Source organism: Heterodontus francisci, chromosome 24 (genome assembly GCF_036365525.1).
Source record: "Heterodontus francisci isolate sHetFra1 chromosome 24, sHetFra1.hap1, whole genome shotgun sequence".
NCBI lineage: Eukaryota > Metazoa > Chordata > Chondrichthyes > Heterodontiformes > Heterodontidae > Heterodontus > Heterodontus francisci.
The window spans coordinates 23,986,212-24,002,118 of record NC_090394.1 but is presented as its reverse complement, the minus strand read 5'-3'; the positions used below and the strand labels follow the sequence as shown (position 1 = coordinate 24,002,118).

Here is a 15,907-nt window from a genome sequence, read left to right as displayed (position 1 = left end):
CCCTGCAAATAACTTCCTGTTCAGATAACTATCCAATTCCCTTTTGAAAGCCCTGATTGAATTTGCCTCCACCACACTGTCAAGCAGTGCATTCCAGATCCCAACCTCTTGCTGCATAAAGTTTTTTTCACATATTGCCTTTGGTTCTTTTGCTAGTCACCTTTAAATCAGTGCCCTCTCATTCTCAGCCCTTCCACCAATAGAACAGTTTTTCTGTGTCTATTTTGCCAAAACCCCTCATGATTCTGAACACATCTGTCAAATCTCCTCTCAGCCTTCTCTTAAGCAGAAAAGCCTCAACTTCTCCAGTTTATCCATGTAACTGAAATCCCTCATCCCTGGAATCACACTCGTAATTTTTTTTTCTGCACCATCTCCAGTGCCTTCACATCCATCCTAAATTGTGGCACAATTGGATACAGTACTCTAGTTGAGGCCGAACCAGTGTTTTATAAAGGTTCACCTTAACTTCCTTGTTTTTGTACTCTGCCTCTATTTATAAAGCCCAGGATTCCATGTGCCATATTAACCACTTTCTCAACCTAACCTGCCCTGCCACCTTCAGTGATTTGTGCTCATATACCCCAGGGTCTGTCTGCTCCTGCACCCCCTTTAGAATTGTACCCTTTATTTTATCATGTCCTCGTTATTCCTATCAAAATATATCACTTCACACTTCTAGCCATTAAATTTTATCTGCCACATGTCCTCCCACACGATCAGCCTGTCTATATCCCCTTGAAGTCTGTCACTATCCTCTCAATTCACAATACTTCCAAGTTTGGTGTCATCAGCAAGTTTTGAAATTGTGTCCTGCACACCCAAGTCTAGATTGTTATAGATCAAGAAAAGCAGTGGTCCTACTACTGACCCTTGTGGAACCCCACTGTATACGGTCATCCAGTCTGAAAAACAACCGTTCGCTACTATTACTCTGTTTTCTGTCACTCAGTCAACTTTGGCTCTGTGCTGTCACTGTCCCTTTTGTTCTGTTGCTGACAACCCTGTTGTGTGGCACTTTATCAAATGCCTTTTGGAAGTCCATGTACACCACCCCCCCCTCTCTCACCTTGTCAAGAATGCTACCTGTCTTGTCTGTAACCCACATCAAGAGCTCTCTGCTGAGGGAGGAGGTATTTGGATTGTGAGATTCAACTCATTTTTTATCACTATATAATAGCATTTATTAGTGTACCAAAACACTCCTTCCTCAGTTAAAGGTGAAAACAAAACTATTAACCTATATTGCTGGGTGTACAATTCAGTCTTCTGTGGCATTGCAGATTGTGCATCAACACTAAGTGGAATTAGAGGGTGGGGGGAAGTTTGAAGGATCTTGACACTGGAGGGCAGAAGAGGCTAGAGGGGGGTTTGAAGCCAAGAGGAAAGTAGAGGAGCTTTCGAGATAGGAAAAGGTACAGCAAGTTAGAGGTTGAGAGAAGATGATATGGCAGGATTAGAGGCTGTGGAGGTGAGTAGAGCAGGAAGGGTAAGGAAGAACAGGCTTGGAAGCTGCAGGAATAGGAGAGAGCCTCATGTTACTAGATGGCATAGGAAAGGGATTGCAGCTCAGGGAACTGGATACATTGTTAGAATCAGTTTGGTAAGTCCAGACAAAAGATAGCTAGGGGGCCAAAGTGGAGGGGGGTGGGGGTGCGGGGGAGTGGAGGAGGAGAAAAAGAGGAGGAGAGGCGAAGGGCAGGAGAGAAATAAGGGTTAGGGGAGCTGTGAACTCTCCCTATAAAGAGAAAAGTGCTCCCCACAAAATAAGACTACTGCTTTACTTAAAATACACGTAATGCTAAATAAATTAGTAAATAAAACCTCGGGATCAGGGAAAGTTATTGTTGCTAAGCCATTTGTGCAGCACTTTGTAAATCAAATTCAAAGAAATGGATATTATAGATTTGCAATTGCAAATCCTTTGTGATTTTTGACATTTTAATAAAAAGGTTTTTTTGCTATCCTGTGATCCCTCACCACCTGCTAGTGATATCTTTGTAGGTTGGGAATTTCTTTTGTTGGGTGGGGGGGAGGAGGTTACTCATTGCCAGCCCATCGTCCTCTATTTAAAAAAAACTTGCATTTTTATAGCACCTTTCACGACCTCAGGACATCCCAAAGTACTTTTGAAGTGTAGTCACTGTTTTAATATAGGAAACATGGGCAGCCAGTTTGTGCACAGCAAGCTCCCACAGACAGCAATTTGATAATGACCAGATACTCTATTATTGTGATGTTGATTGAGAGATAAATATTGGCCAGGACATCAGTGATGACTTCTGAGAGGACAGACAGGGCTTCGATTTAACCTCTCATCCGAAAGGCAGTACCTCCAATAGTGCAGCACTCAGTACTACGCTGGAGTGTCAGCCTTGATTTTTATACTGAAGTCCTCGAGTGGGCCTTGAACCCACAACCTTCTGACTCTGGCAAGGGTGCTACCAGCTGAGCCACGACTGACTACTTACTTGTGATCTCCTGCATTCACTGGTAGCTGAATTCTCAGAGCAGCAGGGTCTGGCTTTGGGGAATGTAGCTCATGTGACTAGGATGGCAATGGGAATTCTCGGTAATGGGGTGGCTGCAACTTGGCAGTAGGATGGATGGTGACAGGCATCATGGGAGACTTGTCAGCGGAGTAGATTACAGCACATGGAGAGGGGGGGAGGTGGGATCAGGACAGCCTAGGTACTGAAACCAGTGATTATAAAATTAGAATTTATTTATATTATCTATAAGCAGGAGCCACAGAAATTCTGAAGTCAGAACAAATTCTGAATGGGAGCCTCACTACTTGATTAAAACAGTGAAGGGCGGCTGTAGAAGCATGTCGAGTTCCGAAGGTGAAGATGAAAAGAGAGTGGGGAAGACTGTCAGAACAAAGATTAAAAAAGGGAGCAAGCACAAAATTAAAAATCAAATTCTTTCTGAGGAAACCATAAAAGCAATATGGTGCTGGAGTCGAGGAATTTTCAGAAATTTGATTGTGTCTCCTGTTGGCTAGAGCCTGCAATTGCAGGCAGATTGGAAACAAATTTTGATGGTACATATTCTCACAGTAAGAAAACAGTTATGAGGAGAGCCTGTCAATAACTTTAGATCAAAAGCAGAACACCTAATTTACCTGTTACAGCAATACCTACAGGTGTAATAGATAATGTAGGTAAATTCTGACAACAGCTTGTATTTATATAGCACCTTTAACTCAGTTATTTTTCTTCTTTCCAGTGTCATCAGTTTGAAATATTTTTAACTTTGTTCTGCTCATATCCTTGAAGCACAGTATTTGGAGGAGTGGCAAGATTTTTATGGCATCTCTTTAACTGGTTATGACTAGGCTACTGAAAATTCCACTAAAAATAAGACTAATTTTTTTTTTTAGAAATTCTGGATGAACTGAATTGTCCACTAATTTGTAGCAGAACATCATCTTAATACTTTTAAGACAAATTCACTAATCCAATACTATGCTGAACTGTGCAGAGTTGAGAAAACCTGATGCTATAATACCATTGGAGGGCAATTTATTCTAATGATTTGTCCATTTTTAAAGGTTAATTAAAGACATAATATTGGCCATGCCCAAAGTTAAATCACCAACCTTGCACGTTTCACCAGGCTTTGAGAGGAAACCATATTTCCATTCAATTTCCAGCTTTCGTTTCTCTGAGCCATGCACCGATTGTGGCCCAGAGGGTGGCTCCCAGAAATCTGCCAGAAGTGCTGTAAATCAGATGCCAGAAAATATGACAACACAGCACGGGAGTAATTCTCATTGACTATACTGCCTGCATTTGGGAAAGTACTTTGCCACCTATCATAGAGTCATAGAATCTGCCTGACTATTGTAACACAGCTGACCAAAGAATTCAGGAATCCATGGTGCCATATGCTGGAAATTCCGTGCACGTGCTATCATACCTTTCAATAGGACTATCCAAATTAGGAAATAGTTTCCTTAATTCTAAGAATAAAAGCAGCAACTTCGGAAGAATGAGTTCTATATAAATTACATTTAAAATTTTATAGTAGCTGTTTTTGTTCTCGTACTTTACTTGAAAGATTACTGAATACATTCTCATGAGCAAATTCGTTGGTGATCTAGAATTTATTCAAAGTGTTGTATAATTTGGCTGTTCTGTATTTTGAAAGCACACTCCCTTTCCTTTAGTATCCACCTCACCATCTGGGCGCTTCACTATAATAATGGCAATGCAAGAGTTCAGGCGTCATTAATTCCAGGAAGCTTGCAGTTTCCTCCACCGTATTCTGTAAACAATCACGATGCAGCTTTGAAAAGCTTCCATGCTGATAACATGGTAATGCATCCATATTCTTAGACTAAAGTTGTAACTTTTAAATGCATTTTATACAGAACTCATTCTTGCAAAGGTTGCTGCTCTGCTCCTTTTTGTTCTTACAATTAAATAGTCTGTTTCCAAATATGGGGAGCCCTGAATTCTTCTGCCCTGTCTTCAGAGCAGTTGGTGTGCCAGATAACAGTAGCTCAACCCTGTTCTTGCATCAGTGCTGTCTAGGAAATGGAGTCTGCACACAAGTGGGTGGAATCTCATTGTCTGCTCAACCTTCTATCAGCACAACAGCAGATCCAGCCAAGCAACTGAATTTTTCAAAAATTATATTTTTATCTTTATTTTTGGTAAGAAAATTGTGAAACCTTTCCCACAGCTAAAATATTCAATTCATGATCCTTAATAGAATATATATTTATGGTTGTGCAAGTCTAAATATACCACCTGTGCAGAAGTGCACTCATAATTTTTGCAAAGTGATTCCTGACAACACAGCCGGCAACTGACGTCATCAGGCTGCGCCAAGCTGCGCACATGCGCAGACGGCCTCCTGCTCTCTGCGCGTGCACTGCGATCCCACTTGCCAGGACTGGTTAGCGCATGCGCCGATGACATCGTGTGACATGGTCATCATCGTGTGACATGGTCATCATTGTGTGACATGGTCATCTTCGGGCAACGCGCCTGGTCGGCCTCTGCTCATGTGCTTTACATGTACAGCAATGCAACTCCAATGGGTATTCACCCATGCGTCAAGCTCCACTGCCCCCTCCCTCCGACCGCTCCGCTCCGCTCCTCCCATCCCCGGCCCACTCACGCTCTCCCTCCCGCTATTGTGTGCTGCCATTTGTTTAGGTTAGGTTGCCTTCGTGTAATTATTTGAGCGACGCCATCTTTAGTCCTGGCAGCTGCCTGAAGTCGCAGACTGTGACGTTTTAGTGGCACATGCTGCATTTGTGCATGTGCAACTGCAGCGCAACCTAGTGGTAGCATTGTCAGCAAACGCAGCCTAATTTTTATTCTATTGATGAAATTATTGTTGTCTTGAAATAATTAGATTATTCCACATGAGGGGTGTAACCATGAAATAATTAATTGTACTCCAGAAACGATGAATAACAAATCAAAAACTACCATTTGACCAGGATTAAATTGCTGAATTCAGGTCAGACAAGTTCCTTTTGAGCTACACGTGCCTCTAAGCGATCATTCATCCCTAGTATTCTGTACAGTCTCTTTTCTGACTGTGACCTATATAATGCAGTTTCCAGCATAGCATTCCTTCATACGCACCACTTGCAGTGGAAAAAAAAGAAACAAATTATATCTTGAGAGACTGCACCCATAGCCCAGAATTTCCCCGACAAGAAATGAGCTGGAAAAGCATACTGGTGGCATCTTGTCTGTCACACATCATTAACTTCAGGAAGCTGCAAACAGCCTCTCTACAGATATCAAAATCTCTAGGCAATCTAACAGAAGCCAAGATTGTTTTGTCTTTGTCCTGCAAACACCAAAATGCAATGTATTTTTTTACTTCAGATAGTCAAATCGACTTGGTATCGAACATGACGGGACACATCTATTGTATGTTAGAAAATGTTGAATGGTTCACAACATTCCATTTCTACATGCATTTAAAAACTAGTGTCTGGTTATATCTACAGCATAGCCATTATAAAAGTTCTCTCTTGACCCCTTCACTATCTCTAAATTGGCACACTGCTGGTCCGACATCCAGTGTTGGGTGAGTAGGAATTTTCTCCAACTAAATATTGGGAAGGCCGAAGCTATTGCCTTCAGTCCCTGCCACAAACTCTGTTCCCTAGCCACCAACCCCTTCCCTCTCCACAGAAACTGTCTGATTCTGAACTAGACTGTTCACAACCTTGGTGCCGTACTTGATCCTGAGATGAGCATCTGACCACATAGCCACGTTGTCACCTAAGACTGTCTGTTTCCATGTTCACAACATCACCCGACTCCGCCTCTGCTTCAGCTCATCTGCTAAAACCCTCATTCATGCTTTCATTAGCTCTAGATTTGACTATTCGTACCCCCTCATAGCTGGACTCCCACTTTCTACTCTCTCTAAATTTGAGGCCATCCAAAGTTCTGATGCTCATGTCCTGACTCGCACCCATCACCCCAGTGTTCGCTGACTGACACTGGCTCCCAGTAAAGAAATGCCTTAATTTTAAAATTCTCATCCTTATTTTCAAATCCCTCCATGGCTCTCCCAATCTCTGTAACCTCTTTGAGCCCCAAAACCTTCAGATATCTCTGCTCCTCCAATTCAGGCTCCTTGCACATCCTTGATTTTAATTGCTGCACCATTGACTCTGGCACCACCTCCATAAATAACTCTGCCTCTCTACCTAGCTTCCTTTGTTCAAGAAGCGCTTTAAAACCTACTGCTTTGTCCAAGCTTTTACTCACCTGTTCTAATATCATCTCCTTTGACTCGTCAATATTTGTCTGAGTATGTTCCTGTGAAAGTCCTTGGGCTGTTTTACGAAAGGTTCTATGTCAATGCAAGTTGTTCCCAATATTGGTCTGTTACTGAGCACTGAAAAATCTTGCAGGTTCACTAGGCTTTTGCAGTTGCTGATATTGGGAGATTGCTTTGCTACATCATATGTGCCTGTCGATCTTTGCCCCACTGTGCTGAAATGTTCATGTATGATATTTTAAAAATGTTTGGTCAATCTTATTTGGGACTTTTGTGAGGATCTTCAGCTTTACTGATCTGTTTTGATCATAGTTATTTACTTGTAGCTTAAAATCTCTTGGCTGTTGGGGAGAGCCCTTTATTGGCTGTTGCAGTTGATTTAAATCAGTAGAGATTACTTGATCTATCCGAGGCTGAGGAATTCTGTACATTTTAAGAGGGGTTTTTTTTTTTGGCGTAGTCTACGAGTCAAAAGGCAGTGTTTCCACTCTGTCCGTTACTGTTGCTATCTTAATTAGTTTGTAGGAAGGTAAGCAAAAGTCACTGAACTTGGCTGGGACAGCAGAGCGTAAATGCCAAACTCCACTTTTATCAGAGCGGACCTGTCTGATGCTTTTATTGATGAGAACAATTTCCGCACAGCTACGTGATGGGAGCCACACTTGGCTATTAGCATTACGGGCTTCCTGTAAACAAGCCAGTTGCAGCTAAAAATAAACCTGGAAAAGATATTCTCTACAGAAGGTAATTGAATTTTCGAGCAGTAATAATTCTTTGAAATGGCTGCAGGCTTTTTGTTTGCTTTTTATGCAATTCAGATGTGTGATTGTAATAGTCAAGATGATTCATAACACTTCAGCTACCTGGGTGGAGTTCAAACTCTTGCAGAAATTAACTTTATTAAATTCCAGGTTTTTCCGATGTTTAGGACATGACCCAAACATTTTATTGTTGTCCTTTGAAGTACAGTTACACAACTGGCTGAAATCAATGCACCTACTTCCACATTCAAATAAAAGAAAGTGGGATCTGATAGGTAACAAGACATTTTAAGTCACTTTACTATGAATTATCCATCTAATTCAGTACATAAGCGTTCAAGATGGTCACAGGATTTGAGGACGGATAAAATGAAATACTGGACTTCCATCACAACATATCTGTACACAGTATGCAGTAATGCTTATAACACAGAATTTCAGTTGCTTGTAGCTCAACGCTAATATGGTACCTGGGGCGATAAAGATTGTTAGCCACATGTATCTAACTGCTGTAGTTTATATAGATCTATAATTTGACTTTATCGTTTGTGTCCTCAACAATTAAATATATCAAACTACGTACCAGAACCAGGCTTTCTTGCATCTGAGTGTCCTAATGGTTTATATAGCTCTTCCTTCCGATTCTAGACGAGCTTCATTACAATAATGATGCACTTCAACTGTGTTTACACAATAAATGTTTCAGAGGCTTTTATGGACTGTTTTTGGATACATTTGAGTAATTTTAGAATGTTGATAAAGGTTACTCAAGTTCAATTAAAAATCTGTTTACAACTGTACTTGCCATTTTATGGATGAGAAATTTTTGCGCACAGCAAGTCAGGAATTTCAGTGCTAAGAAACAAAATATTTTACTATTATTAGCACCCATGCCTTACCCCAAACTCAACTCCCTTCCTCCCAACCTTACCCCCGCCCCCCCACCCCCAACCCCACCAAAGTCAGGTTAATGTGTTGCTTTTGTGAGTGACCACGCATACTAATAGTTCAAGTTAAATGCTGACACTACCCTTGGAACAGCATGTTATACTGCACCAATGTCACCTTTTCATTGACTTTGTGGCACATTAATGTTAACTTGAAAGCAAGTACAGCACCTGGAGTGTTGAGAATTTAGTCTAACCTGCAGTTCACTACCACTGGTAACTGTTTCAACAGGAACAAGACCACACATCCACCAGGTTTAAAAAAAAAAGGAGAAACTGATCATTGATTAACACGAAGATTTATCTCAGAGCAGTAATATAATTTTCAGAAACTTTTGAATAAATTCTGGGGAGCAATTTTTTAAAATTTCAAAAATGGCTTTGCTGAGGTTGCCCTTTGAGTATATTACAATCTCCATGTCTGAAACATTTCCTTCACATTTGAACTATTTGTTTGAACCACTTATAATGCTGTATCTTTGGGTTTGACTCAACATCAAGGAATTTGGGAATTCATGTAAATACAACTTGTCTTTTAGGTTCAATAGTGGGGCCGAAGCTGAAGTTATTGGTCATTCTGGCGGAGGTTCTGGTGGATATCTGGAACATGTTTTCAAGCATGCTGCTAAGGAGCTCTTTGGAATTGAAGTACATGAGATTACCTATAAAACACTCAGGTAGGTGGTTTTACCTCTACTAAAATTTATTTCTCTTGTATGTTCGACTAAACTACAAAGATTTGATTTTCCTTATCACTCAGTGAGTATGATTAATGAGTCATACAGACAGAAGGTTCCCTGGTTCATTGGTCAGTTTATACTGAGTTAACATCTTAGTCAGGATATGGGCTAGGGCTGTTACAATTGCTTTAGTGTCTCTTAACTAGTAGGGAGAATATTGGCCAGGGTTCCCACTCCTGGCTGCCATCTGGTGTCCTCCGCCATTAATGTGCATGTCCGATGAGGGCAGCATTGGACTCAGCTGTGATGCATCTGACCACATATCCAGGTGATATTGGGCCGAGCCACCCAGGGTCAGGCAAACAGAAGTCCTGTAGATCAGAGAGCATTTGCTGCCCCCAATTCAGTACCCGTTCTTCTATAACAGGTAAGTATTAATAATTTTGTGAAGATTAACTATTTAAAAAAGAGTCGAATTAAATGGATAGTCTTTCATTGATCACATTACCAAATTGATCAAATTATTACCAGAACCATTATTTGGCAAGAAAGGAACAGTTGCTATTATGATTCATTCATTCATTCTGCTTTTGTTTGATTATGGTGTTCTGGTTTGACACAGCAACAACCTGTTTTTATATAGCGTCTTTAACATCATAAAACTGGAGCATTATAAAGACACGAAGCCACAAAAGGAGATACTGGGTCAGATGACTAAAAGCTTTGTCAAAGAGCTAGGTTTCAAGGAGTGTCTTAAAGGAGGAAAGCGAGGTGGAGAGATGGGCAAGTGAAGGGAGAGAATTACGGAGCTTGGGGCCTAGGCAGCTGAAGGTGCGGCCACCAATGGTGGTGCGATTTTAAAATTGGGGATGTTCGAGGTCAGAATTAGTGGAGCACACCTGTCTAGGAGGCTTGTGGTGCTGGAGGAGATTAGAGATCGGGAGGGGTGAGACCATGGAGGGATTTGAAAACAAGGATGAGAATTTTAAAATCAAGACGTTGCTTCACTGGAAGCCTGTCTAGATCAGCGAGCACAGGGAATGGGACTTTGTGCAAGTTAAGAGACAGGCAGCAGGGTTTTGAATGACCTTAAGCTTACAGACAGTAAAATGTGAGACCAGCCAGGTAATTAAGGCATGAATGAGGGTTTCAGCAGTGGATGAGCTGAGACAGGGACAAAATCTGGCGATATTACAGCGGTATAACTAGGCGGTCTCAATGACGGCAGGAATATGAGATCGGAAGCTCATCTTGGGGTCAAATGCGAACAGAGTGGCTTAATCTCAGACTATTGCCAGGGAGAGGGATGGAGTTGGTAGCTAGGGAACGGAGTTTGGAGCTTTCTCCTCATCCAGTACTGGATGTTGGATAAGCCGTCTGATAATTTAGCAATAGTGGATGAGCTGAGAGAAGTGGTGATGAGGTAGAGCTGAGTATTGTCAGTGTTCATGTGAAATATAATGCTATGCTTTCAGTTGATGTTGCTGAGGGACAGCATGTAGACAGGAAATAGGATGGGGCCAAGGAAAGATCCTTTGGGGATACCAGAGGTAAAGGCCTGCTCGGGTCTGCAAAAAAAAAAAAACCCGACCCGAGCCTGACAGAACCACATCCGACCCAGCCCGAGTCCTTCTATTTTTTTCCCATGCCCGAACCGACCATCAGTTAACGTGCCTTCCATTTTTCACTTTGCTGATCTGCACAAGCTTAAAATAACTGTAATAAAACCACCTTTCTAGTCCAAAAATTAAATTAACATTGGAGTCACTTACCTGTGATGGAGCTTGTCCGACCCAACCCGAGCCCGAATGCCGGATCCGGAAGTGCAACCCGACCCCAACACGACACATGTCGTTGGGTCCCGTCGGGGTCGGGTAGCCACCCTTTAACCAGAGGTAACGGTGCAGGAGCAGGAAGAGAATCCATTGCAAGCGATTCTCTGGCTACAATTAGATAATGGAACCAGGTGAGAGCAGTCCTACCCAGCTGGGCGACAGTGGGGAGTCAATGGAGGAGGATAGTGTGGTCAACCATGTCAAAGGCTGCAGACAGGGCAAGGAGGGAAACTTCACCTTTGTCACAGTCATATAGGATGTCATTTGTGACTCAAAGGAAGTTACCTTTACTTAATATAAGGGGCTTTAAATGTCCAGTACGAAAGACCTGCCTCTCTTAAATGTCCCTTGAGACTAACTTCTGTTGACCTAATTGCATTTGTTCTTTAGGTTGATCAGTAGTCAGCCACACAAATTTGAAAGGAGAAATCACGATGACCGCAACACTGAACCAAAGAATCTCAATGGTTAATTTTACCATGCTGATGTGTTGTCCCTGTTCCATCTTGTGTTGTATTAGTTCCCCTTGTCCAAAAACCCACAGCATACAAGGTTTTAAAGGTAACTTAGATATCCAATATCCTACAGAAATATCCTGAATTTTTTTTTAATTTTACTGACTGTAGCTGGTTAATAGGAACAGCATTTTATTAACTTTGTAGCTGTCTTAAATTTGTCTGTTTGGACTCATTGCTAGCCAATCTAAGAGGCAAGGCAAAAGGTTTACAGGAATCTCTTCAGCTGCAGTTCTTTAACTGGTTGTGGATGTTGCTGCTGGAATGATTGTCAGGCAACAGTGAAGGCTAAGATGTGAGCAGTGAAAATAAAAGATTGGAGGAACTTTGTGTTGTAAAGAAAACTATATTGCATTCAGAAGTACCCTACCTACCTGACCCTTAAATGTTGAGGAAAACGTGTATTTGAGCACATTTAATACTGCAACCCACAATTGCTGTACCAGTCACATGACAGCTGGTAATTTTGCAGTAAACTGCCCTAATCTACCTGTTCCCTTCCCTTCAGATCACCTGCAAATGCAGCGAGCATTTGAAGTGGCAGAGTACTTTCCAAAACAGCTTTAGTAGCCACCTTGACATTGCATTTTTTTTATATAAGTATTGGACAATAATACTTCTAGCTGTAATCTTTCTTTTCTGTAGGAATAAAGATTTCCAGGAGGTGACACTGGAACAGGATGGGAGTGTTCTACTCCGCTTTGCACTAGCTTATGGGTTCCGAAATATTCAGAACCTGGTGCAGAAGTTGAAACGTGGAAAGTCCACCTATCATTATGTGGAAGTGATGGCTTGTCCTTCAGGTAAGATTTCAGGGAAACTTCTTTTTGTGGGGAAGAGATGCAAAGAAGGGAATAGGTGTGAGAAATGTTTGCTGCATCTTGTGTGGCAGAATAAATAAATGGTCTCATCACTCAAGTCTATGGGAGTTTTGTTTTGAAACGCAATGTGCAATTCAGGTTGATGTCTTGCACTCTTCCAAGATTTTTTCCAGTGCATTTTCTTGTGCCTTAAAGTTTTTGATATTCTTTGAGTTTTTACAAACCTCCAGTCATTTTTTTCCATGCCATTGCAGACAGGGAGTCAGGACCAAGTATACTCTTCAGGTGCAGCGGGTTTAGAAAGTGGGCACTAATTGGATATAAATCAATCCTCATTTTAAAGTCATACATTCTGTCTCTGCTTTCATCTTTGTTAATTCCGAATGCCCACATTATAATGGAAACTGTCTACGTAAATGTATTGTGCTGTAATTAAAGACACCTATCAGTGGCAGTACTGCAGTGCTTCTTCTGAGACTTTGGAGTGTAATTACAAGGATAATTTGCAATGGCCAGTTTCTATTCTAAATGTGGACATGTAAAAGTTGACAGGAAGTGAACATTTTTAATATTTTATTATTCTGTGGCATTGCACATGGCAGGGGATTAAGACCAAACATAGACTTCAGGTGAAGAAGGATTAAAGGGCAGATTAATGTACCCTGGGTGCGCAGACATAACTGTGTCCATTTTAAACTACATTCTGTCCTTTTTATTATTATAGTTGCTTTTAAATATTCCTATTTATAATGGAAGCCAATTGTGTAGACTTGTTACTCTGTAATTACATGCTCCTGGATATGTGGTACTACATAATCTCCAGTGCAAAAGGTTGTATCTACAACACAAGTTCATGTTGACCGTTTCCATTATAAATATGAAAATGGGAAGTTGCAATGGACAGGAAATGTGCACACAAGATTTTTAATTATAGATAGATTGCTAATTTTAGTATTTCTGAATAAGTTAGCACTTGCAGCAGATTCCTATTGGCAATGCCATTTTCAGTTGAAGGTGCATGGTATTTAATTGGCTTATTACAGCTATACAACGATTGACATTTAAACTTGAATGTAATTATCTCAAACCAATTTAAAGGTTGAAACAAAATGCTCGAGCGTGTAATTCTGCTTCCTTAAAATATAATTTAAAGCTTTTTTAATGTATTAATTTCTCCTGGAAAAAATTACTAATTAATCAGATCTGCTGCTGCCTGCAGGTTGTCTCAATGGTGGTGGCCAAATACGAACAGAGGGATCTGAGTCCAGTAAGGATTTGTTGCAGCAAGTTGAAGAACTTTACACAAGTGTAAAGGTCCAGGCGCCTGAAGCAAACAACTCCATTAAGAAGCTCTATGAACAGTGGTTTGGGGGTGCTGATTGCAGCAAAACCTTGAAAATGCTGCACACACAGTACCATACTGTGGAGAAAATGAACAATGCCTTGAACATTAAATGGTAGCCGTACCTAACACGTCAAAGTCTGTATTGAAAACACATGGTGGGCATCAACAAGATCCGCTGTCATACCTTTTATGTGAAAGACACATATTTGGAGAATTGTTTTTGTGTTTAAATCTTCATGTTCTTAAGGCACAGATTTACAATTTAGAAATGGATGTTCAACTTGCAGTCTGATTTGACTTTCTGCCAGTCTTAAGTGGAAGGAAAATGAGAGGTGTTCCTCAATGGCTCACAATAAGCAGTCACGTTCAGTGGCTCAGAACAGGGTAATTGTACAAGAGTAACTCTGCAAAGACATTCAGCTGAGTATTTTTTTACTTTGCCAGGTGAGAACAAGCCGATACCATGATAAATTTTGCTGCAGCACTTAACTGCTGTGTGGCTGCTGCTGCTTTGGTTACTGCCATTTTGGTGGAGACCTTGAAAGGGGAAAGAGGTGACCTCCAGAAACTGGCAGGAGCCTAATTAGCCCATGTGAATGTTCCATCATGTTACAAGGACCCTGATGCAATTTTGAAGTACGTTAAAGGCCACTCAAAGAAAGATTAGTTTAAGGTTTATAATTGTTTTTTGTTGGTCAGGAGGAAAGTTAGCGTTCCTGATACCACAAATGTGCAATGTCTAATTTTCTGCTTCAAACCTACCTGCACCAACTAGGCTCTGGTGCCCTATTTTTCAACCCTCTGATGGGTGAACTGTTCACCATGTGCAACTTACTGACACACCACTGTCTGCTGGTCACCTGAAAATCAATGGCAGTTTTTATTTTCCTTCCCCATTGAGACATGCAGGCAGAAAGTATCAGGGACAATATCCACAGGCAAGCAGCTCCATAGGGATTCTGCATGCATTCTGGTCCTGAATAGCAGTTGGATGAGTCCAAGTTGGGAAAATGCAGTACCAGCTACTGCCACTTAGAAGTTTCCCAGCGCCCATTTTGGGAGCAAGTCCTTATGTTGATCAGAGTTGATAAATGGAGCACATTCTTTAAAATAATACAGTAAATAATACTGGAAAACATTTCTTCATGTTGATCATTTACAAAATTGGTAGTGATTAAGATTCGACTAATGTATTGTATGCAGTTAACCTACTTCAGTATCATGTCTAATAAGATAAGGCAAGGGTTCAGATTCTCAGAAATATTGACTGCAGCCTTGGATAAATTATTGTTCCTGGAATTTATTCCCTACTTTCACTCTTGCCTGCAAGAGTGAACAAACTACATTTTTAAAAGCACTGTCGTTAGAGGCGAGAAAGGAAAATATAACCACAAAGGGAAATTTAAAGTGAGAAAATGCAAGCATTTGATTCTTTTACAAACTGTATATTTAAGTACAAAACCTGATAAAGGTGGTCATCCAGTGTGCCAGCCAGCAGTATACCATATGTAATTCTGTAAATGGTAAATAATTATTTTTCAACATTCAAAACAAAGTGTAACACGTCTTTATTCTGTGTGGCTAAAAAGTATACCATACTTATTTTTTTTAAATACATGAAAAAATTACACTAGTAATAGCCTAAATTTAACATTGCAACAAAAAAGGCCAAATTTTACATTGTGAAATATCTGATTTTTATATTACAGAAGCCATTTTAAAGAATTAATTTGCTGTGCCACAGCCAAAAGTAAACGGCCTTACATACAGTTCCCCTTTAGAGTCAGAGTTGTACAGCACAGAATTGTATCTCCTTGAATCATAACATTAATTCTTTTGGTAACTGTATACCATAGGCAGAGTTCTGTGGAGTAGCTCATCAGAATCCATATAATTTTTAAACTTATGATCTTTAAAACTGATGACCATGATTCTATTCTATGATGCTGTTTTTATCTACAGGTCTAAGTTCTAGATGGTTAAAAAATCCTACCTGAAAAGTTAAGTACTGTTCTCTGGTGTGCACTCATTTGCAAAATTAGTCACAACATTAAGTACAGATTTGGGTCAAGGAAGAGACGAGTGGTGGGAGAGGAAAATTGCAAGAAGTCAGATTTAAAGCAGTGGGGCCAACTGAACTGCAACAAGAAGCTGCATTTATATAGCGCCTTAAGTAGTAAACATCCCAAAGTGATGTACAGGACTGATTAGTAAACAAAATTTGACAGCCACATG

At 40.7% G+C, this 15,907-nt stretch overlaps 1 protein-coding gene across 2 annotated transcripts in view; it reads left to right on the top strand.

Annotated features, from left to right (window-relative positions):
• Positions 1-14,956, top strand: part of narfl (nuclear prelamin A recognition factor-like) — a 32,952-nt gene extending 17,996 nt beyond the window's left edge. For both annotated transcript variants that reach the window (XM_068055761.1, XM_068055763.1), the window contains exons 9-11: positions 9,016-9,153; positions 12,152-12,309; positions 13,547-14,956. In XM_068055761.1, coding sequence (XP_067911862.1) covers positions 9,016-9,153; positions 12,152-12,309; positions 13,547-13,788 — 538 coding nt within the window. In that variant the 3' untranslated portion in view covers positions 13,789-14,956. The remainder of the gene's footprint in view (positions 1-9,015; positions 9,154-12,151; positions 12,310-13,546) is intronic.
• Positions 14,957-15,907: the final 951 nt, after the last annotated feature.